Genomic DNA, 23,333 nt, shown 5'->3' with positions numbered 1-23,333 from the left:
TTGTTGCCAAAGGTCACAGCATATATTTAAGGGGGTTCAATTTAATAACAAATATTCCATATCCCTTCAACAACTTTTTTCAAAGAGGTAAGCAAAGTTTAACCAAAGTTTCATAATTATAGTTATAAAACTTATCATGCAGAGTAGTCAGTTTTAGTTCCAAATGCATTACTTTACTGGGGTTTAATCACTGAATCATTTTGTTTGCATCAGTTTTGTTTTGCTGCTGGAAAAGGTGTAACTAATTTAGATTAATTACATACTGCACTAAAGCGTGAGAATTTAAAACAAATGTAAATAAAGATGATTTATAAACCTGTGCTTGTTTTTGTCTCTCAGGTGTTCTCCAAGTCACTGTGAACACGGAGGCAGCTGCAGCCAATCATGGAGCACCTTCCACTGTAACTGCTCCAGCACCGGCTACAGTGGAGCCACCTGCCACAGCTGTAAGGGCGTCAAGCTTTGTTGTTGTTGTTGTTTAAAGGTTACTCACTCACACCCACACACACACTTATACACTCACAGTGTGGACTGTGTGTTTGTGTACATGTGAATTTCACTTTTCTGTAATGAGACAACCTGCTGCTTTCACCTTGAAGGCTGTGCAGACGTTGCTGTTGCACGATGTGAGAATCAACCTGCTTTCTTTTTTTTTCCTTTTTTTTCTTTTTTTTTCTTTTTTTCTTTTTTTTCTTTTTTTCCTTTTTTGTCCTTTTTTTCCTTTTTTGTCTTTTTTTCCCTTTTTTTTTCTTTTTTTCTTTTTTTCTTTTTTCCTTTTTTTCCCTTTTTTCCTTTATTTCCTTTTTTCCCTTTTTTTCCTTTTTTTCCTTTTTTCCTTTTTTTCCCTTTTTTTTCTTTTCTTTTTTTTTTCTTTCTTTTATCTTTTTTTTTTTCCTTTTTTCAAAAAGAAAAGTGTCAAAACTAAAAAAAAAAAAAGAGGAAGAATCAAGCTGCTTTCAATCATAGCAACAACTTTAAGCAGAATGAATTGGAACGCAAGATGAAGAGAGATCATATCAAGAGTCAAGAAAATATTGATTTTGGACACCATGTAGTCAAAAAACACCTTCACTGGGTCTTAAATGTTTTTGAGTGTTTCATACATGTCATGGCATACCACAGACCACTGCAGGCTATAGTCATCATAATTGATTATGGTATTGATAAAGCTGTTGATAATGAATGCCCCCTCCCTCCTCTCTCTGTCATCTCAGCGATATATGAGCAGTCCTGTGAGGCATACAAACACAAAGGCAACACGTCGGGGTATTATTACATCGATGTGGACGGCAGCGGACCCATCAGACCACAACTGATATACTGCAACATGACAGGTAGCTGACACACATCAAAACACACACACGCCAAAACATAGCAAACAGGGCCCGTAGTGTCCCTCATCTTCTTTCATTCTGACAGCATTTCTGTCCTACTGGACACACGCAGACATGACCACGTCTTATGTTTCTTTCCCCACCAGAAGACAAAACCTGGATTGTAATCCAGCACGATAACTCAGAGCTGACCAGAGTCCGTCCAACACTGGGGAAGACTCAGCACTCGGCTCACTTTGAGTACACAACTGGAGAGGAGCAGCTGGCAGCTATCATTAGCCAATCAGAGCACTGCGAACAGGAACTGACCTATCACTGCAGGAAGTCACGCCTCAACACACCAGGTAAGACTCACTGGTTTTCTGTAAAATATCAAGCTGAGAGCTCAACTCAGACACTGATACTGTAACACACTTGTAGAATAGAATAGAATAGAATAGAATAGAATAGAATAGAATAGAATAGAATAGAACTTTATTGTCATTGTAACAAGTACAACTAAATTGAAGTTACAGCAGCAATCAGGAAAACAAAAGAAAGTGCAAAAAAGTCCATAAGAAAATAGATGATGACAGCTTGTCCATCATTGTCCAGTTCAGCCAGCCTCCACCTCCACAGGGTCCAGGACTGAGCTTCTTCAGTCATGCTCCATCTCTGTCTCCTGGATCCTGTCTGCTCACAGCTGGTGAAGCTCTTCCAATGTGGCGTTGGTGTCTGGTGTTAGCTCCGTTAGCCATGTCTGTGAATAGCATGAAGCTACTCTGCCCTCTGGTATTCCCTCGGTAGCTGGGTTAGCATGGCTAGCTCATCCATCTTATTGGAGATAGATCTTACGTTCCCAGCAACGATGGATGGAAGGACAGGTCCATGTTGTCACTTCTTAGCTCACACCTGAGAACCAGCACGTTGTCCTCACCTCCTTCTCCTCATCTTGTGGGAAGACATCAGGTCTTACACTAGTTAGCATTGACATGCTACAGGCAGCTAACAGCTGAGTTCTCATGTAAACAATGCAGCCATGGTTACATGTAGGATCTCCAGACAAACACAGGAGAAAAAGTAATAAAAATATCGCTGAAGCCACAAAAAGTTTGGTGTCCATGACCAACAGATGAGCCATACAAAGTAATGATCCACTCCAAATACGAAGAGTACAGAAAAACACCCACTTACCTCACCTGTCCTTTGCTGTATTTTTGTGTAATAACTCACTTGATTTGACCAATCAATCCATACTTAAAGAAAAATATGGTCATGGCTCTAGAATTTATTTGTTTTTTATTATTCAATAGCTTTGAATGAAGTAATTGAGGTTCACAGAAACAAGAAAAGATCAGATCAGGCCTGTTATTGTCAAAGAAAACCTCAAAAGTAAACCACAGCTGGCTTCTAAAATCTGAATAACAGTGTGTGTATTTGTTTGTTTGTGTGTTGCAGATGGCTCTTCACTCAGCTGGTGGGTTGGAGGTCCAGGTGCAGGACAGGTGCAGACTTATTGGGGCGGAGCTGCACCAAACAGCCAGCAGTGTGCATGTGGTCTGCAGGGGGAGTGTGTGGACCCCAAACAGCAGTGCAACTGTGATGCTGACCGCACTGAATGGTGCTGAATATTTCCAGATGATAACATTGTGAATTTTGTTTTTTTTTGCTTTTACTCATCTCATCTGTTCGATAACAGATGGACTGGTTTGTAACCAATGTTTCCCCATGGTGCACTGTTTTTGGTGGAAAAAGTTATGATTCATCCCCTTCATTGCATCCTAATCCATGACTTGGTTGATTCTTATACCCCACCTGTTTTTCTTTTCTTTTCTTTTCTTTTCTTTTCTTTTCTTCTGCTTCATCGTCTTCAGGAGTAATGACTCAGGCCTGCTGACCCATAAGGAGACCCTCCCTGTTAGATCTTTGGTGTTGGGTGATGTCCAGAGGCCGGGCTCTGAAAGCGCCTACAGAGTAGGGCATCTGCATTGTCATGGGGACAGTAAGTCCAGTCCAGAGCCTAAGTCTTATCAGAACAGAAATAAATAACAAACCCCTCTTCTCAACAAAGGTGAATCCAAAGACTATGATTCATAGTGCTTTATCTCTTTGCAGAGAACGTCTGGAACGCTGCGTTTTTTGATAAAGAGACGTCGTATCTGCACTTTCCCACATTCCATGGAGAGCTGAGTGCTGACATCTCCTTCCTCTTTAAAACTACTTCTTCCTCTGGTGTGTTCCTGGAAAATCTGGGCATCAAAGACTTTATTCGGATCGAACTGAGCTGTGAGTAAAACCATTCAGGTTAGGTGTCTAATCCTGGCTTTTCTCAGATGTGAGTAAAACCTGAGCAAGAGGGATAAACCTTAGAGATAAGGTTTCAGCAGGAGAGAACTCAGAAGGAAGGGACGGTTCTGCCTGGAAAACCATCTCAGGCTAACTTTAACTGGACACCCCTTTTTCTGATGTAGGAAACCACAGGGGTTTCACATTTTTCTGAGCTACTTTCTGGTTTTTGTTACAAAAGCTGTAACTTTAGAAGCTTCCTTTTGTGAAAACAGCTTATTTATATACTACTTGATGATTTATCAATTTTAGAAACAAGGTTATGCATGAAAAATCCTATTTCTGGTGTCAGCATAAAATCAGATTTTCCTCTGAACCATTAGCAGCATGTTTATAACAAGAAATTGTTTTTTGACTGAGGATGACCTATGGTGACCTACGGCAGGTATTAGCTTAAGAACCAGTAAGTTTTGAGGGATAATTTTTTAGTGTTTGAGAAATCAGATGCTTTTTTTCCTCACAGGTTCAGTGCATTTCAGACAAGGAAACATGCTCTGATGCACAGATACAAACAGAGAAGTGAAAAATCTTCAGTTTCCTATTGATTCACATGAATAATGTAGATAAAGAAGATCATAATCCAGGGCACACAAAGGAAAGGAAAACAGCTGCAACAATTGAATCATATCCTCTGCAAAATGTGACAGGAGCTTGTGCACGCTGTTTCTGCCTGAGCACACCTTTGAGTGTTTGCATCAGCCAACAGGTGGAACAAGTGAAGCATGGGCTGCAGGGAGAAGCAGAGGACAGAAAGAAGGTGTGTGACTCTCTCTTTCTTCCTTCAACGATGCAGCTTCCACCGAGGTGCTCTTCTCCTTTGACGTGGGTAACGGTCCGCTGGAGGTTCGTGTGACTGCTGGTTTCCCACTGGACGACAACAGGTGGCACCACATACATGCTGAGCGTAATGTTAAAGAGGCATCGCTACGCCTGGATGAGCTCCCTGCTGCCACGCAGGAGGCTCCTGCTGACGGGCACATCCACCTGCAGCTGAACAGCCAGTTATTCATAGGTGAGGGTGTATCTCTGTGTCTGTGTTTGTCGGACAGGGTTGCTGCACAAATTGTATGCAAATTTAGAGCTTGCAGTTTTGCTTACATTACCCGATCAACTTTTTTTTTTCATGTTCTCATACAACGACCCATTAACGCAGGGCTGGCAAACTGTATTATCCACTTTACTGTCTATATATTTCTACATGCTCATCATTCACAGGGTGGATGGAGGTTTGAGGGTGGTGATATGGTGTCATATCTTTGTCACTTCTGCTTAGAGGGGAACTCCCAGTTTAAGCTCCACCTCCCATCTTAATTCATCCCGTACAGTAGCGATATTGCAGTGCAGCCTCAAGTATTGATCCACTCTGAAATTGATAGATTAAAGGAGGTCGATCAGCGTAATCCTTGCGTTTAATATACCGAGAGAAAATCCTTCCAAATTGATAAAAACATCCTCAGTGTAGTGAAAGTTGTATTTGTATTGTTGTGGTCAGTATCTCCACGTTAACCTTGGCACAGTTTTGAACCCAGTCTGTAAGTGAAATAACTCCTTCCCCAACAGATCTGAAAAAACTCCAGACCCTGACGTTGAACCTCATTATGTCTGTCGGGGTGAAAGGCTGTTTCTCTCATCAGATCAGGCTTGAGGAGTGTGTGTAGTTGCCAGCTTGGCACTTTGAGACAGTTATAATGTTGCAGGGTCTGAACTATGGGGACGGTTAGAGGTTGCTTCTCAAGAAGCTGAAAAAGAATAACTTTCTGGGTTTAAATCCTAGAAAGGAGAAAATGTTTTCCTGTCACAGTCAGCTGGTCAGGATGGACAAGCAGACTGTCAGATTGACTGACAGCATGCTAACCTTCATGGGGCTTGTCTGGCAAGCAGACAGCCTGTAGAAAAGTGTGCATCTGCCAGTTTGTGGTTCAGACAGCAACAGCTCAACATCTAAAATTCATATTGACAGCACTGTGCAGCTCTTTTATTGATCTTTCTCAGACATTTGACACATTGAACCATGCACTAGCAGTTGGGTTTGATTCCTCACAGCAGGACTCAGTTCATGCCTCAGGGGTCAGAGTCAGGACCACTGTTTTTTATCAGACGATCTCAAATGCAAATGATCACTTAACTGCTGATGGTAATTTAATGTATCATCCAGAATCCACTCCAGACCAAGTTCTCTCTCAGTTACAGCTACTGCTTTGACTCTGTTTCACAAATGTGTGTGACTTAAAACTAGTTTTAAACATATAAAGTGAGTATAGTTCATAAATTCTGCTTAATACTGTTCACTGAGTGCAATTTATGTTAAAAATAGTCCATCTTGCCTTGTATTATCTATCGTATTTTATGATTAGATTAGATTAGATTAGATTAGATTAGATTAGATTAAATTAGATTAGATTAGATTAGATTAGATTAGATTAGATTAGATTAGATTAGATTAGATTAGATTAGATTAGATTAGATTAGATTAGATTAGATTAGATAGGAACTTTATTAATCCTTTGGGAGGGTTCCCTCAGGAAATTCAGATTCCAGCAGCAAGTAACACCATAGTACAAAAAAGATGTGCAGAATAGATATGAGTAGAAAGAAGATAAATAAAAACACAGGTTCTATACAGAAAAATACAAAAAAATACAAACAATAGCAATAATAATAATAATAATAAAAATGACAATAATAATAATAATAATAATGACAATAATAATAATAATAATAATAATAATAATAATAATAATAATATCAATAATAATAATAATAATTATTATTATTATTATTATTATTATTATTATTATTATTATTATTATTATTATTATATCAATAATAATAATAATAATAATAATAATAATAATAATAATAATAATAATAATAATAATAATAATAGTTATAATAATAACTATAGCTGCAGCAATGGGGATTTCCAGCATAAACCACAAGTAGAAGTTAAAATGTTGGTAAAAAAAAAATAAAAATGAGATAATTAACATAAGCACTAACCAGGTGGAATAATTGCTATAAATAAACTACAATACCATTAGATAAACATGTCATCATATTTTCCAACTGCTGTACTATGTGAAGAGCAATGGTAACACCAAATTTTCCCCTTGTATTAATAAAGGATTTCTGATCTGATCCAGTAAAAATCTACCTTCATTTTCCACTTTACAGAGCACACAAGTTGAGTTTGTACCTCAGTCCAGATACAGTAAAATCTTTTCTTTTGTGCCTCGTATTTAGAAGCTGTGTTAAGTCTAAAACTGAAACTGTTTTTTTTTTTTTTCAGGAGGCACAGCATCAAGGCAGAAGGGCTTTCGTGGTTGTATCCGTTCCCTCCAGATGAATGGCATGACCCTGGACCTGGAGGAGAGAGCAAAGATGACCCCCGGGGTTCAGGCGGGATGTCCAGGCCACTGCAGAAGCTACGGCTCACTCTGCCAGAACAAGGGTCACTGCGTGGAGAGACCCAACAGCTTTTCCTGTGACTGTGGCCGGTCTGCTTACACTGGAGTTTTCTGTGAGAGAGGTACGGGCTGCTCACAAACACTAACTGCTGCACCTGCTGACATCACTGAGACACATTTACTAACTGAGTGCTAAAATGATTTCATGATGAAGAGCTAAACTGAAAGAGGGGGTTCAACCTATTTTCATAAGCCAGCAATTACTGAAATGAACTTAAATAGACATTAGTAGCGTTTTAAAGTGACCACATGGTAGGAAATGCGGAAGACAATCAGAAGAAAGAAGGAGAGAAAAAGATAAAGTGTTATGTGGCAAAGACTTGAGGTAATCCTAAATTTGAGTGGCTAAGTTGAATGTCCCTGTGCCTTTTCCTCAAACACTCTCACATTGGATGAGTCAAATGTTCCCAGACTTAAAACACTTTATATGCTGATGATGTATTTTGCTATGTTTGCTATGTTTGCTTTATGTATTACTTCCCAGTTGCTGTGTGGCTTTCAGCAAAGATAAAGAAGATGCAGGATGTCTCTCACTTCAGCAATTTAACTCCAGAAAACGATCCCACGTCAACGGTGATAAAACATGCATAATGACGTCACCGATGACTCACTGACTTTTTAATACATTGGCGACCTATTTTGTCATTGATTTTTGTCCACTACATCGATGAATCATCACACCCTTAACGGCTTTTCTCAGTTCATCTTCAAAATATCTCTGATCACTGTAACTGATCAAAGAAAGTGTGATGGTTCATGGCTGTCTCAAGAAGAAAAGAAGTCACTGAGAAAGAGAACACGTCTCATCCTCGTTTTACACGGCTGACGACCATATTGATTCAGGAACCTTTAACTCAAGTCTGTGGTTAGTTCATAAATTGTTTTATTTAAAATCTTTCTGTTTATATTTACAGTTGGATTAAAAAAAACCCTGTCATATATTGATCTATCGACTTTGGCCTACAGTGCCATCTAGTGGTTTTAGTTGTCAGCTGGTTGACTTCTGAATTAGTAGGAACTATGGACAATTCTTGCTACTACTAGACATTATTGCACTACTGCTGGATACTGTCACCGTCATTCTGTAAATATTCATTGCTATGACACACACCTTGTTATTTTTATCCTTGCAGTATTAATACACCACTGCCGCACATTCATTTATTTATCATTGAACATTCCACTACTTTTGCACTTTTTATTCCCAGTCAACGTTTATTTATTTAGTTCATCTTTCATAGCTTATGTATACTCTCTGCAACTTTACAACTGACCACTGCTACTTTTTCCTCTGGCTGTCCACCATGGTTATAATAGTTAACTAAAATGAAACTAAAAACTAAAACTAAAATTTAAAATACATTGCAGTTTACTCAAACTAATAAAAACTAGAAAAGAAAACAAAAACGTTAAGTAAACTAGAAATGTATCTTGTGTTCACAAAACTAACTGAAACAAACCAAAATTAAAGACAAAATGTCCTTCATTATTGTTTCTGACAATGTTAATAGCCTTCAGGATTTAAATTAATCCGACACATTTTCCCAACCAATTTTACAACAGTTTTCGGCAGTTGTCAGTGTCGTACGGCACCATCATAGTGATGTACTGGGACATGCTTGTTTACTGCGCTGACTGGCTGTGCTCTGTGCTGCGACGAAACGTAGTGGAGCAATGAATCAGAGCATCTGTAATAGTTTAATTTCATGTGAGTCTGACTTTATCGTTTTAGAGACCAAGTTTCTAATTATTTAAGCTCATATTGTTTTATATAATTTATATCATTTTTATTTAATTTATGCTAGCATTATTTTTATATAATTTATGTTTATATTTTTTATGTTAAGTTTATATTATTTTCTTGTGTTTAAGGCAGCAGCCAACAGTTCAGTATCAGCATTGACTGAGCAGTGAGCATTATGTTGGACTTGAAAATAAACAGTATGACAAAATATTTACTCTGACCTTTTGAATCCTGCGCCTGGTTAATAAGGTATGAAAATCTAAAACTAAACTGAAAGTTAACTAAACTAAAACTAAAACTAAGCCTCGTTGCAAAAATCAAAACTAAATAAAAACTTGAATGCCCGCTCTAAAACTAATTAAAACTAAACTGTAATGACAAATCCAAAACTATTATAACCTTGCTGTCCACCACAACTGCACAACTGCCACTACTGCTATGTTTTTCTTTTGGCTGCACCTTACCACTCCCTACTCTTTACTGCACCTTTGCACCCCATTATTTTTGCACCTTGATACTTCTTTTTGCACTTTATCTGTGTACTGAAAAACTGTGGCCTATGCAAATAAAATCTCATTCTGTACTTACCTGCTATATACAGAATGACGATAAAGTCTATGTGTAAAATAGATAGAAGGGTCAGTGCCTACGATTTTTCTCTCATCACTTCAGGAATGCAGTGTTCACACTTTCAAAACCAAAGATGTCATAAAAACAGCCCAATCTCAAAGCCTCATTTGTATTCAGGCGCCGACAAGCCCAGCTGTGTCATCTTTCAGGCTCCAGAGCTATAACAGGAATCAAAACCCTCATAAACAAATGTGTGATAATTTGCAGTGACATTACGCATTGTTCTTTCACCTGTCAGCTGGTTTTCTGCTGCAGTTTTTTCCCCCTCAAGCTCACTAATTAGGTTTTGTCTGCTGAGGTGATTTTCGAACACGACATGATGCACTGATAGAGTCCCCCTGTGAGATTAGCCGTTACTGATATTCAGTGTGAAGACAAACAGTATTTGGAAATTCAAATTTAAATGCAAATTATATCTCGGGGAAACAATGTTGATGTTGCAGAGTAAGTTGTGACACGCAGGATAATCTATTTTGCCTAATTACCAAACAAAATAAAGTTGTGGTTAAAGTTTCTACTTTGGTCTGGCTCTTTCATCAACCAGATTAAATAGATTACATCACACATGTTCAAAATAACTGCTCACCATACGAGGACTTTATTTTCCACAGAAGTGTCAGCCAGCTTCAAGTCAGGAACATCCATCAGCTACACCTTCGGGGAGCAGGTGCTGAGTGATTTGAACAAGAGCAGCAGCAGCACTCTGCCCTCCTCCATCTACTCTGACACCACCCTGAGAGCAGAAAACATCTCCCTGAGCTTCAGGACCAGCCAGAGTCCTGCTCTGCTCCTCTTTGTCAGCTCACACCACAGAGAGTATCTGGCTCTGCTGCTCAACAAACATGGTGAGCCTTTCATATTATTGTGTTGTGTAAAATGAGTTCATGATTCCTCTCTGCAGATAGAAACCAAACTTTTAGCATTTTATCTATTCCTTACATACCTCTGTGGATTTCACCACGTCTTCTCTCCTCTGCTCCATCTCTCCATAATGTTCTCTGTCTGCTCTCCTTTTTCGTCCTCTCCTCTGCTGCCATTCACTTCAGTGTTTAATTAATCAAGTTGTCCTGAGTTCAGCTAGAGGAGCAGCATGAAGGGATTTGAATTGAAAAGGACAAAGAAGTCTGATAAACCTTTTAAAAGTAGGATTCAGCTTAGATTAGCTGGAAATAGACTGTGAATAGGCTGCAGAAATGACCCAGACTGCAGGAAGCAGATGGTCTAAAGGTCATTAGTAATAATGTGATAATCAGGGCAGGGACAGGTCGCTGCCTTAAAGCTGAAGTTTCTCACTGAATCTCAGTCACAGTTTGTCCAACTAAAGGTAGAAAACTTGGCTACTGGGGTGTTGGCTGTCTACGGAGTCTGCTGAGTCAAGTTTTCTTGTTGTAAACAGTCGACAGATTAATTCATCAAGCCTTTTTCTATCCCTTTGTTTCATACATCCGTAGTTTCTGGAAGTATTAAAAACACTTGAAGGATTTATTAAACTACATAGAGGGGAACCTCGAAGGTTTTAGGAAACCTTTGTTTCAGCCTCTGTCTAAAACATTTCTTTTAGATGCTTCCTGCTCCACATACACCCTTTCCCTCTGATTTGTCAGACTTTTGGGGCAGAGCTATTGGCAGACCTTGGTGTTTAAGGCCCACCCATCAAAACTGTCATAAACCACTTAGAAGATCTTTATGTGATGATCTGATCATTTCAGCAAGTCTGGTGAAGATCTCATGCTCATTTTAAGCAGTTTTCAGATAGATTTGTGGATTTTTACGACAAATAAATATATATATATATATATATATATATATATATATATATATATATATATATATATATATATATATATATATATATTTACCCACACTAAAATGATCTTACAAACTACCAACCATTCCTATATAAATAATACTTAATAACAGTTTTGTAAATGTCATGATGATAAATTTGTAACTGCTGTTTTTATTATTTATAAAGTATGAAAATATAAACATTAGGCAAGTTATAGATGAGGTCATTAAAGTAGGGTGAACCATTTATAGCCATGTTTATAAACTAAATACCAATGAGTAATAATGTAGAAAACAATGCTTAATAAATGATGAATTCAGGACTTAAAAATCCTTTTCTAATATGCTTCTTGATGATGAGTAAAACATTTGTAATTGTAATTATAAACTACTTATTAATAGTTGTCCATGTCAGACAAATGCTTTATAAATTATGACTTCAATAATTATAAATGCCTTGCTAATGCTTAATAGTGTGTAGTTATTATAAAGTGTTACCCCTATGTTTAAACATCTACATCTCAGTTGATGGAGTTCGTACCACAGAAAAACTTTTAAAACCTATAGAAATGAGAAGTTGATGATAGCTGAAATGCTACTAAACTTTAGACTCTACACAAAGATCTTTATTGTTGCCAACAGTTGTTTAAACTTGAAAAGTTCAGTCATCACAGCTTTTCTCCTCCTACAAGCGGATTATTTTTGTTGTTGTTGTTGCTGTTGTTTTGTTTTTATTTATGACAAGTCACTTAAGAAAGAGTGTATCAGCATGTTTTTTTGCTTGTTTGTGTTTTCAGACAGGCTGGAGGTCAGATACAGGCTGGACGGCAGTAAAGGTGCAGAGATCCTGAGGAGTAAAGAGAGGAACCTTGCTAATGGGCAGCTACACGCTGTGACCATCAGCAGACTTGCAGATGCTGTCTCTCTGCAGGTAACACACGTACAAACACAGCAGGCTTTATATATTTTCCTAGTAACAGCTAAACACAGAGTCTAAATGGGTTTCTTCAGACTTCCACAACCAGTAGGGAAGGTTGCAAGAAAGGGAACAGTGATTAAGAAAGGCTGAGCAGCAGTGAGCAACATTTTTGGTATTATGAAACCTTAATTTAACCACATAGACCTGGCCAAGAGGTCAGCAGCATGCGTCATAATAAATATAGATCACAGGGATAGATTACAAGAATAGAAAATATGTTCGCATTTTCACAATGAATAGAATAGAATAGAATAGAATAGAATAGAATAGAATAGAATAGAATAGAATAGAATATTCCTTGTTGAGCCCCCATGGGTGATTTTTTTTTTTTGCCACAGCAGCTCACAGAAAAAGTGCAATAATGCAATTTAATAAAAAATAGGATAATAATAAGAATAATATGAAATTAGAAATTTAAACAAAATATAGAAAAGTAGAAAAATATTACTATTTACATATTTACATGGGAACTAGATATGTACCAAGATCAGCACTTGACAATGAAGAGTGAGTCTTATTGCGGATGGGAGGAATGACCTGTGGTAGCGCTCCCTCTTGCAGGGTGGGAGTCTGAGTCTGCTGCTAAAGGAGCTACATTAGTCCCACACAGCCTCATATAGTGGGTGAGAGTCCATAATGGATGCAAGCTTTGCCAGCATCCTCCTCTCACCCACCTCCTCCAGGAAGACTAAGGAGCAGCCCAGGACAGAACTGGCCCTCCTGACTAGTCTGTTTAGTCTCTTTCTGTCCCCCTCAGTGCTCCCCGCTCCCCAGCAGACCCCTGCCCAGAAATATCAGATTCTTCAGGTTAAAATGATTTGAAATGCTTTAAAAGTTCTATGATTGCATTTATTCTGATACAAGGACATCTTTTAAACAAGTAAAGCTATGCCTTACAGTAATGCTGCACTTTTACGCTGACGACTCAAGGCTGCGTTTCCACAGTAAACAGACTGCCTGATCTTCCCGAGTGTCATTACAGTTTAAATTTTTGTTTTAAATGTTGCTGTGATTTTGGTAACATTGGAAATAAGGGAAACGTTAATGTCCTTGCTGCCTTCTTAGATCTGTGTTTAAATCAATCAGCTGTAAGGTTTGGCTTCATTGGAACATATAATGTGTGCTACTGTTTGAAGTTACCCATGATGCTCCTCTTCTTGACACTACTCCTTTTTTTTATAAACCAGCAAATACAGAGTTAATTTTCACCTGCAGAAGTAGATGTGCAAAGTTCTTTGTCAAGTAACATTTCAAGTTTTCTTATTAGTTTGTTTCAAAGTATTTGCCTTCCATTAATGTGAAGGTTTCTTTCAGATTGACAGAAACCCCAAAGAGGACTTCAACCTCTCATCTGATGTAGAGTTTAATGCTATCAAGTCGCTTGTTGTCGGCAGAGTGCAAGGTAAGTGAGACAGCTACAGAGCCAGACAAGGCCTTCTGGGACACCGGGCACTCAGACAGACTCATTTCAGAGGCGTCCTGTCTTATCAGACAACAAGAGTTTCACCATGATGCTTAGATCTGTTTAAAGCCCTTCGTCTTGAGGATGTATCAGAGAAAGAACAAAGGAAAACAGTTTTGATGGGGACTCTTTCCGATTGTTACAGGTTGAAGCAAAGAGGCAATCGAAACAAAAAATTAAAGATGAACTCAAAATAGTTACAAACACAATAAGAGAGTGAACCAGAACAAGGGATTTAAAACACTTTACTTGTTTTTCTGTAAGTCATTAATTATCTGCCTCTTAACCCCTTAATTTAGCTTTGAAAAGTTTCTGGTTTGAGCTAGCTTCTTTTTTTTTTTTTTTTTTTTTCCCGATGTGCCCATTAGGTATATCCAAAAACAGGCAACACTAATGGAATGTATTTTGTCTTGACATTTTTTTTATTTCTTTCTTGTTTTTTCTTTCTTGCTCATTTCTTTTTCTTGCTCTTTAAGCCACTCTGCTTTTCTTTGTTTCTTTCTTTGTATTTTTCTCTTTCTGTCTGTCTTTCTTCCTTTCTTTCTTCTTTTTCTTATCTTTTTCTTATGTTCCAATAACAGTATTTTCAAAGGAAGCTTGGTGCATAAATCAGTACCTAACATAAAGGTAACATAAAGTCAGGAAAGTGTAAAAGAAAAAAAAAAGAAAAAAACCCATTTCAGATTAAACAGAATCAAGGAACAGCTCCTCAAAAGGTATGTTCGGAAGTGGCCCCTAATTTAGAGTCTCTGGGTCCAAAAAAAGAATTTTATTTTTGAATTCTTTATGAACTGTGCCTCAGTGACAGGAAATAGTGAAACAGGTCTATTCCTGTGAAACAGTAATAGGTTGTTGACTGTAGGACTTCTCCGACCCAGATGTATCTTTATAAAAGTCTGTGTCTTGCCAGTAATAAACTGGAATGTTTTTAAAACACTGTGAAACTGTAATCTCTGTCTCTTTCTCTGCAGACTCGAGTCACTTGGACCCGGAACTGTCCCGCGTTGCCTCTCTTGGTTTCACAGGCTGTCTGTCTGCTGTCCTCTTTAACTCCATCAGTCCTCTGAAGGCTGCTCTGCTGAACTCACAAACCAGCCCTGTCACTGTGAGCGGCCAACTGGTCCAGTCTGTGTGCGGGTCTTCTTCAGCCAACCCTTATGCAGCAGAAAACACACACCACCTATCAGGTCAGAGACACATTTACATGTTTCTTCATTTACATTTTTTCCTCCTCACTCTCCATTTACAGTATTCATGCATAGGAAAAAAAACAAGATTTAACTACAAAAACACCCAGAGGACAATGACTTATACAGTGTTTATCACGACTCTAAGTGGAATGTATTTTCCAAATGTTGAATTAAGATGTTTAAGACTTTAAATTCAACCAAGAGAATATATTAAATGCCAACTTTGTTTGTTCGAAAACATCCATTATCCTGTACAGTGTAGTAAGCAGGACAAAGATGAGAGCGAGTCGTAGACTCAGAGACTTAATGTTTCTTCAGGAGCCTGTGGATGGACCCTTCAGCCCCATACAATTATCACACCCACTTTCTCAAGGGTCTTAAATGGTTTAAAATGATCCTACTAATCGTAGGCAGTAGTATCCATCTCTTTGTGTGGGCACTGCCTCTAATACTTTACGATGGCACCCTTGGGTTTCTAAAAATGTAAGGACTCTGGGATAATGGACACTACATGAAGCAGTTAATTCAGTTCAGGGAAGAGTTTTCTTTTTGCAGATCTGTCTCATGAGGTTACTCATAAAGAGAATAACATGGAGATGTGTAGTGTAATCCCATAAGCATCACCTGCACTGATGGTGGGCTGGTATAAGATGCAGGTTTGCCTCTTCATTGCTCCTTTGAGCATCTATCAACAGAACTTTTCTCTATTTTCAGTCTCCTGGTCACAGAGGACCTCTGTGCACCGCCACTCCATCTTATAATCTCATTTATTTATCCTCATTTCTTCTTTTTCTTCCTCATCTCTTTTTTTTTAATCCCCCTGTGAATCTTTCTCTGCTTCATTTGCCCTCCATCGACTTCACTTCAGTTCTTGACTTTCTGTTTCCCCTTTCTCTGCGCGTTGCAGGTCAGTCTGGATCAGCAGGACGAGGTCAGCCTTTAGTGAATGCCATCAGAAGTGACTCAGCAATGATTGGAGGTAAAGCATCAGCAACAATTCACACAAATTTCACTGCGTATTCAAATTTGTAACTTTTTCTAAAAATTGATTTTTACAGATTGTTTATTTTCCTGAAGTAGCCTCTCCTACTACTTTAGCATTGCTGTGGCAACTGTAGCGTTTAATTTGCCTTTAATGCTCACATAATCAACATGACTGCATGTGCACACACACACATGCACACAGACACAAAAAACAACTAATTAGAATGCAAATGACTTTATACTCCAGGTAATACAACTGTACACTTTTTACTGCTAATGCTGGCACAGGGAGCTCCTAATAACCAGAAGTGCTCAGGGAGCCTGTAGAAATTGAGCTCACTGCTCCTCTAATGATTCAGAGAGAGGCAATCTGATGCTGTCTCCCTGTCTGTAGATTAAATGACCAGCTGCCCTGAAGAAGGAGCTTAATTTTATTCTTGTAATGTCTCACTTCTAAATTGTTTCTAATTTGTCCCACCTGAAATGTGAACAAAGTCAACAGATATACACTGATAAGCAACTATGTAAGAGCAATCCTTTAACTTGAGAAAGGTCAACTTTCAGTCACCATCTTTTGAGTTTCCTGAATGTGACAGTGGAGAGAAATGCACTGGACCGAGTATTTATTTACCTGCTGACGAAACTGCAAACAGGACCTAAAAGTTAGATCTGAGATATCTGATGTGAAATGAGAGTATGACGAAAGCCTTAAAATTCAGACTTCAAGTATTTTTATCCATTGCACACTACAAAGGCATCTCATGGGCCCATGTTTTCATCTTGTACACAAGGAAGAGTTATCTTACATGTGCCAGAAACTTTCTTGTTTTCTCATGTGATTAAGTTGTTTGCACAAAGTAATAACCTTGTGTGCACAGGATAAGAACAAGTGCTCAAGCTGATTTTATTATCCCTGCAGAAAATTAACCCTTTGTCTCATGTACGAGTTTTAATTTTCAACTGAGAATATTTTTTCTTCTTTTTGTTTATCATCAATAAAACTTAACAGAAACTTGTTATACTAGTCTCTGCATGTCAGGGTTTGAATTACACAGTGGCCTTTGGGGGAGCCGACTTTTTAACTCACATGTATGCCCATATTTTATTACCCATATGTGACCAATAGCAGGTTTACAGAAAAAAAAAATCCACTGTAACTACAGCAATTGCCCAATACTGTATTAAAAAATGTCATCTATGCACCATAACAGCAAAAAGTGTCAGAGATTTTTTCTGTTGAATTCACAAGATGCTAAAATTCATTGTAACTACAAATCACAGTGTGATGAATCAAATCCTTCAACAACGTGCAGCATGGAAAGAAGATCTCTGCAAAGTGCCCTCTGCAGGTGGAAAAGTTGTTTTGGTTTAAGTACTGTCAGATTTAAAGCCATAAAAATACCACAGGACATCCCTCTGCAGCTCATTGAACCGTATCATGTCAACTATTCAGATCAATGTGGCAGTGGCAGCTTTCTTGGCCCAAATCTCTAAATCCCCCCTCACTTAAGTTTTACAGAATTAAAGCAGCAGGAAAGACTTAAACAGCTGGTCAAATCCCCCACAAAGGTATATCCATGGTACTGGAACATGCTCAAATATCAAGTGGGGCTCATCAAAAATCAATTCCATCTCTGCCCCAAAACAGGCACATTAGAAATCCAAAAATTTTCAAAGCTTCCCCTGAATGTGCCAGGGGAGCAGAGTTCCCCTTGGCTCCCCCATAATTCAAACCCTGCTGCATGTAGAAGATGAACAATATGAGTAGGGAACATCCCAAAATCCATGGCTGAGCAGCTGACACTTTTTCTCTGTCTTCTCTTTTTTTTTCCTGCCTGGAAGGTGTGATTGCAGTGGTGGTATTTGTCACTGTGTCTGCTTTAGCCGTAATGGCCCGAGTCCTCTACAGAAGGACAGGCACGTGTCAGAACCAGGAGACCGAAACAGTAAAACCTGAAGACCACCCGGAGCTGGCGTTCAGCAGCCAGACCAGCACACAGAACGGTCTGAGTGAGCACCAGAAAGAGTATTTCATTTAGGTGGGGGTCTGACCTGCTGCTGACCTGACGGAGAGATGGAGGAAGAGAGGGACAGAGGTGCCTTGTCAAGCCTCAGTGCTCTTCATCACAAACTGAGCCAGAGCAGCAGCTCAACAGGGCAGGACGACACACTGAACTGAGCACTTCTGTTCTGTCTTCTTTTATTCCTCTTGCTAGTGGCCTCTGGGGTTTTATTTTTGTAAAAAAAAAAAAAAATGTATATACATATACATATGTACAAAGTGTTGCATTCACATGAAAATAAGGGGGTCAAACAATGTAAATACTGTATTTAATTATGTAAATCTTGCAGCAATGAGGAGTCCTTCCTCTATATTATTGAAATATTACGAATGAATCGAAGAGGAATTTTAATTTTCATTAAGTTGTTGGGATTTGAGTGAAAATAAATTTACCAGTCACGGTGAATTAAATGCATTTTTCAACCTCAACTATGTCTCTAATTCTTATTTTGAATGAGTGGTCAGTTTGCAGATTTCATATCACTGCGTCACCTGTGCAATATCTAGATTAATCCATATCCAAATCCCTTCTTTGTTCCTTATTCCATGACTTTTCAGTTCTTTGGTTTTAAGTTTGCATCATATCTGGTTATAGAAGTAGTGTGGTGTAGTTGTGTAAAGTGAAGGCACTGAGACAGACAGCAGGACTGTGGAATATTACTGTAGAAATGCAGCCCCACCCAACGTTTCATGTCCTGAACACAATAATCAAACTGTTTATCAAATTAATGTTGTATCAGATGAGAATCAGTGACCCATAACAAAGACTTTATTTTAGAAAGTTCACTGCATCTTGTGGAAAAGGCTAACACCATGGTTGGAACCCCTTTGAGTCTTTTATACCAAAGAAGTAAAGCTGAACGCAGAGTTAACACATTTTGAAATACAAGCCAAAACAAGAAAGGAACTTCTTCTTTCAAATGTAAAACGTCCCTAGCTTCGACTTGTCTTTTATTGACTGATGTGATTCTAAAAGATTCTTTTAAAAAAAATCCAGATTTCAAATCACTGAAGGTGCCATAGGCAGGATTTAGCTGGTCAATGCTATTTATTTTGTGTTTTCTTTGAATTAAATTAGAGTATCCATTGATAACCCTTTATGATTGTAGTATAATTGCACGACTACAAGGTCGCAGCATTTCCATCTGTCTCTGTTATGAGCTGACAAGGATTCTTGACCGCTCCAGGTATCTTTGACCAATCACAAGAGCCCCTGAGGCCCTATCCTGATTGGTTCAGGGGCGGCGCTTCGTCCTTCATCACGATTGGTTGTAAAGCTCTTTGTTCTCGTGCACGCGCACAAGGAAGTCCTGGCTTGCAATTTAACCTGCCTTGTTGGACTTCCAACCCCCATAACACCAAGGAGTTAAACGAGGACAGCACGAAGAAGAAGAGGGAGAAGAAGAAGAAGAAGAGCAAAAAGAAGAGCCATAAACTCGTGTGTAAATTTCTTGGGAGGGGCCAGACTTGCGTAAGGGCGTGATGTCAGAGAACACAGGACGGGAGGGGCTGTGCTGGTCTTCAAATCGCCATCTTACATGGGTCAAATCGCCATCTTACCTGGGTAATCCTGCCTACGGCACCTTTAATACTAAGCATGTCAAAATGATCAGGGTCATAAACATGGGTCTGTAAACATCCTACATTATCATATAATCCAAAATTTCAACATTTTCATCGCTAAGCTAGATTCGGTCCACCAGAGAGGGTCGTTTAAGTAAGGTCCAGGTAAATCTCGAAAAGCACCACTAATGCCACTTGTTCCTGAAATTTCAAAGAAAAAACTTGAAGGTGTTTTAAATAACCTTAAAAATGCAGTTTGAACTTAGCTTTTGTGTGGTTTTATAAAAGGGCTCCAACTTTCAACCAGTCCAGCGTGCAGACATTCACTGAACACTAAAATCAACAACATGCTCAGTTCCAGCCTGGTGTTGCAGCGTGCTTTGACAAAGCCCTGTCATTTGACAAACTAACACAGCCTGAGGAGAATGGTGTAAGTTCAGACAATGGTTACTGAATGTCACCCTAAATTGTTTCTGATTCAGGTGTCAGAGGTTGTGCATCACTTTAAAACTCAAACAAAATATTCAAAGCAGTGGCTTATATGACTGGTGTAAAATGACCAAACATCACATTTTCCCCTAACCTTTTCTAATTCAGCTTTATAACAATCCTTCACTCATTCTACTCTACTGCTCTAATATTTACCAGATTGATTCATTTTATGATTGAATGAGAATCCAATGGCACAAAAGTCTGAATCAATGAACATGAAACAGCTTCAGGGGGCTGCAAAAAGCAGTGTAAGTCCAGAAACCTGAGGGTCTGGATGAATGATTTGTCTGTTAAATAAAGCTGAAACACAAGTTCAATTACCAGACTTATGCATTTGAGCAACCTTAAAAATAGCTGCTTGAAGGGGTCTTTAGTGTGTCATCATAACTGATGTATGTTCATTTGCCTGTGCCTGCAATAGGGGTAACTCCTCTGTCTGCTGCTTTGTGAAGCATTCAGGTGTTGCACATGTCAGGTTAAGTCTTGATTCAGACACACTGCAGTAGATGTTTACACAGAGGATTCAGATAATCAAGGAGGGGTGGCCAACCTGTGGCTCACGAGCCACATCTAGCTCCTTGCTGTTCGGTGTGCGGCTCTTCGATCCATTCATAAAAATATATATAAATATCAGGGATGCACGATATTATCGGCATAATATCGGTATTGGCTGATAAAAGCTTAAAAACACGTTTATCAGTATCGGCAGATATGAAAATTTCTGCCGATATGCACAGCCGATAAGATGCTATTCAGTTAGGATTATTATTATTTTCCATCTGAAAAATAAGCTCCTTAAATAAAATGTAGCACTTCATTTATTTGCACTGCAGAGCTCTGTGTCTGTCACCAGGTTGTTACAGTAGCTCTAAAATAATCAAATGCAACTTGGTTATGTTTAAAAATGCATTGTACATTTAAAGTTCATGTGATCTAAAGAAATTATTTTTCTGTATTTCATGGTGAATGTCTTGAGTTTGAAAAAATAATACATTTCTTATTTATGGTAAAATCAAATATTTTTTGTCTTGTTTTATGTGTGTTTCTTAAACAAATAAGACCGTCACAATAAGAGTAACATATAAATTCCAGTACAGGATAGACTTAGCTTTCTTTACAGTGAAAAAAAACAAACAAACTTGTGATTATCGGTATCAGTATCGGCCAAAAGGGGTTTCGATATATCGGCATATCGGATATTGGCAAAAATCCAATATCGTGCATCCCTAATTAATATAGTTATAAGTAGTGGTGTGCCGATCAATCTAAAATATTGATTTACTGATGCCAACGTTGGGATCAGTGTTGATCAATGTTTGGGTGTACAGATTGATACTTAAGTTTCAGTTTCTTTTCTCTAGTACAAATTTAAACGCACTAACAGACACAATAAACCTAGCCATGAAAATTGAAAATGTTTTAATTTTCATTTTATGTCATTTTGTTTATGTGTGAGAGGAAGTGTGTTTGTAAGACCACGTGTGTGACGTGGCTCTCTGTAGTACCACGGTCATTTTTGTGGCTCTTGGTCTGTGACTGGTTGGCCACCCCTGAGCTAGAACCACACCTTTTATTGCACACGTGACTCATTTAAGAACATGAGGGTTTGTCCATCCCACAAAGACGCTACGATCTGGATAATCAACAGCAGCCTACCTTCTGAGTAGAGCTCACAGGTCTGCAACAGCACAGACAGAAACAGTCTAGAGCCCTGTCTGTGCTTCAACTGTTCATCCGTCATCACCATGCAGAGAAATGTGCCCAGAATATGAATTTGTCTTTTACTGACGTTAAGAGTCTTGCTGCTGCTGGCTGTGTCACAAGTAAGACCGTGCTGTCCCTCGTGTCAGCCACCATGTGCAGTTAAAAAGCTTCGCTGACAGCATGTGCACCGCCTCTGTGTGCACACTGACAGTGCAGCCGTTCAGGGTCAGCAGCACACAGGCCGCAGGTCGGACTGCTCATGCAAAACTCCCACTGACTCACATACAGCTCATGACAACTTTTTCTCCCTGCTTTTGCAGCAGATGTCGTTTTGGGGGGGAACAACGAGGCAGAGAGACTCCTCACAGGACAGCAGAGTCACAGGATCAGGCTTTTCACAGTTAGCTTTTTACTGGGAGCAAGAGAAAACACTGATGGTTTCTCCACATTAAAAACCACTGTATGACTGTCATCCCACTCCTCTCCCACAATCCATGACCTTTTGTCACACACTGCAAAATTATTAACAATACACAGAGTTGGCAGAGTGTGGCAAGCTGGTAAACATTTTAAGAAACCCAAAGACTTTCTGGTTTTGGTTGGAGTTATGTCTTTGTTGCCTTTTATCTGAACATTTTTCTGGGATATCAGCATCGAGGCATCACTTGTAGTGGTGGTTGAGCTGCACATCCCATGTAGAGAGGCCAACACAAACTAAACTAACCTATTAGTTTAGACTAAAACTTTACACATTTCATTTTTCTCACAGACATCCACATGCTATGTGAAAACCTAACAAGTTAATCTTGCAAGTTTGATTTGTATTGTACTAAGCTTGTAAACAATCACTGAAGCAGCTTTAAAAAGGTAAAAGAGCAATTTAAGGACTAACTAACCTTAAAAGTTGTAAAGTAAAACTTCCTTTTGTGTTTTTCTCACCAAACTTTTCAGCTGAACTAAACAGAAATGCAGATACTGTATTTTTTGTATGTGCATGCACTTTGCTTCTTCCCTCTCACAAATTAAGTTTCTCTGGTCACGATGCTTACAAAATCTGAGCTTTTAAAAGAGGTTAATTTAACTGCCCCTTCTGGATGAAGTGACTATCTTCTGTCCATTTAAAGGTCTTTGGAAATGGTCTGTTGGAAATATTCACAACATGAATTAAGTTTCTCTTGCAGTGTTTGTGTTTTGATGGGCAGCAACTAGTCTGTCAGAGGATGATATATAAAGTGTTTATTTTTGCTGCCCTGCCCTGATGAACAACTGACTACTCAGCAAAAAAAATATGCATCCAGTGAGCAGTGAGACAAATACTTTGAGTAAAAATTGAAAGATAGATAAGATAGAAAAGATAGATGCAGTTACAGCCCGCTATAAGCCAGTCAGTCTCAGTGTCAGAGGTTTTCTAACCTCTCTGTGTTATCCCTCAGCCACAGTTACTGAATAACAACACAGAACAGCAGTGCCTTTTATGGCTCAAGGTCAGAGCCAAGTGTCCAGAGCTCCGAGGCAGTGATGGATTACTATTTCCCAGAGTCTTGAACTCTGCAGGACAGTGACAAATTTCTTCAAATCAAGAAAAGACTTCTTATAGACATTTCAGGCC

The 23,333-nt window shown here is 38.7% G+C and overlaps 1 protein-coding gene across 3 annotated transcripts in view; it reads left to right on the top strand.

The window, feature by feature from the left end:
• Positions 1-18,304, top strand: part of LOC141794999 (contactin-associated protein-like 4) — a 102,199-nt gene extending 83,895 nt beyond the window's left edge. For all 3 annotated transcript variants that reach the window (XM_074675712.1, XM_074675711.1, XM_074675713.1), the window contains 14 exons: positions 340-446; positions 1,215-1,334; positions 1,481-1,678; positions 2,772-2,934; positions 3,188-3,315; positions 3,429-3,599; positions 4,453-4,671; positions 6,949-7,188; positions 10,112-10,345; positions 12,086-12,219; positions 13,582-13,669; positions 14,701-14,916; positions 15,827-15,898; positions 17,746-18,304. In XM_074675712.1, coding sequence (XP_074531813.1) covers positions 340-446; positions 1,215-1,334; positions 1,481-1,678; positions 2,772-2,934; positions 3,188-3,315; positions 3,429-3,599; positions 4,453-4,671; positions 6,949-7,188; positions 10,112-10,345; positions 12,086-12,219; positions 13,582-13,669; positions 14,701-14,916; positions 15,827-15,898; positions 17,746-17,942 — 2,287 coding nt within the window. In that variant the 3' untranslated portion in view covers positions 17,943-18,304. The remainder of the gene's footprint in view (positions 1-339; positions 447-1,214; positions 1,335-1,480; positions 1,679-2,771; positions 2,935-3,187; positions 3,316-3,428; positions 3,600-4,452; positions 4,672-6,948; positions 7,189-10,111; positions 10,346-12,085; positions 12,220-13,581; positions 13,670-14,700; positions 14,917-15,826; positions 15,899-17,745) is intronic.
• The last annotated feature ends 5,029 nt before the right edge of the window (positions 18,305-23,333 follow it).

The sequence above is a fragment of the Halichoeres trimaculatus genome, unplaced genomic scaffold, assembly GCF_033239565.1.
Source record: "Halichoeres trimaculatus isolate MK-OKI-2021-1 unplaced genomic scaffold, fHalTri1.1 fHalTri1_scaffold_8, whole genome shotgun sequence".
In the NCBI taxonomy this organism is placed as follows: Eukaryota; Metazoa; Chordata; class Actinopteri; order Labriformes; family Labridae; genus Halichoeres; species Halichoeres trimaculatus.
This window is presented reverse-complemented; position numbering and strand designations above follow the sequence as displayed.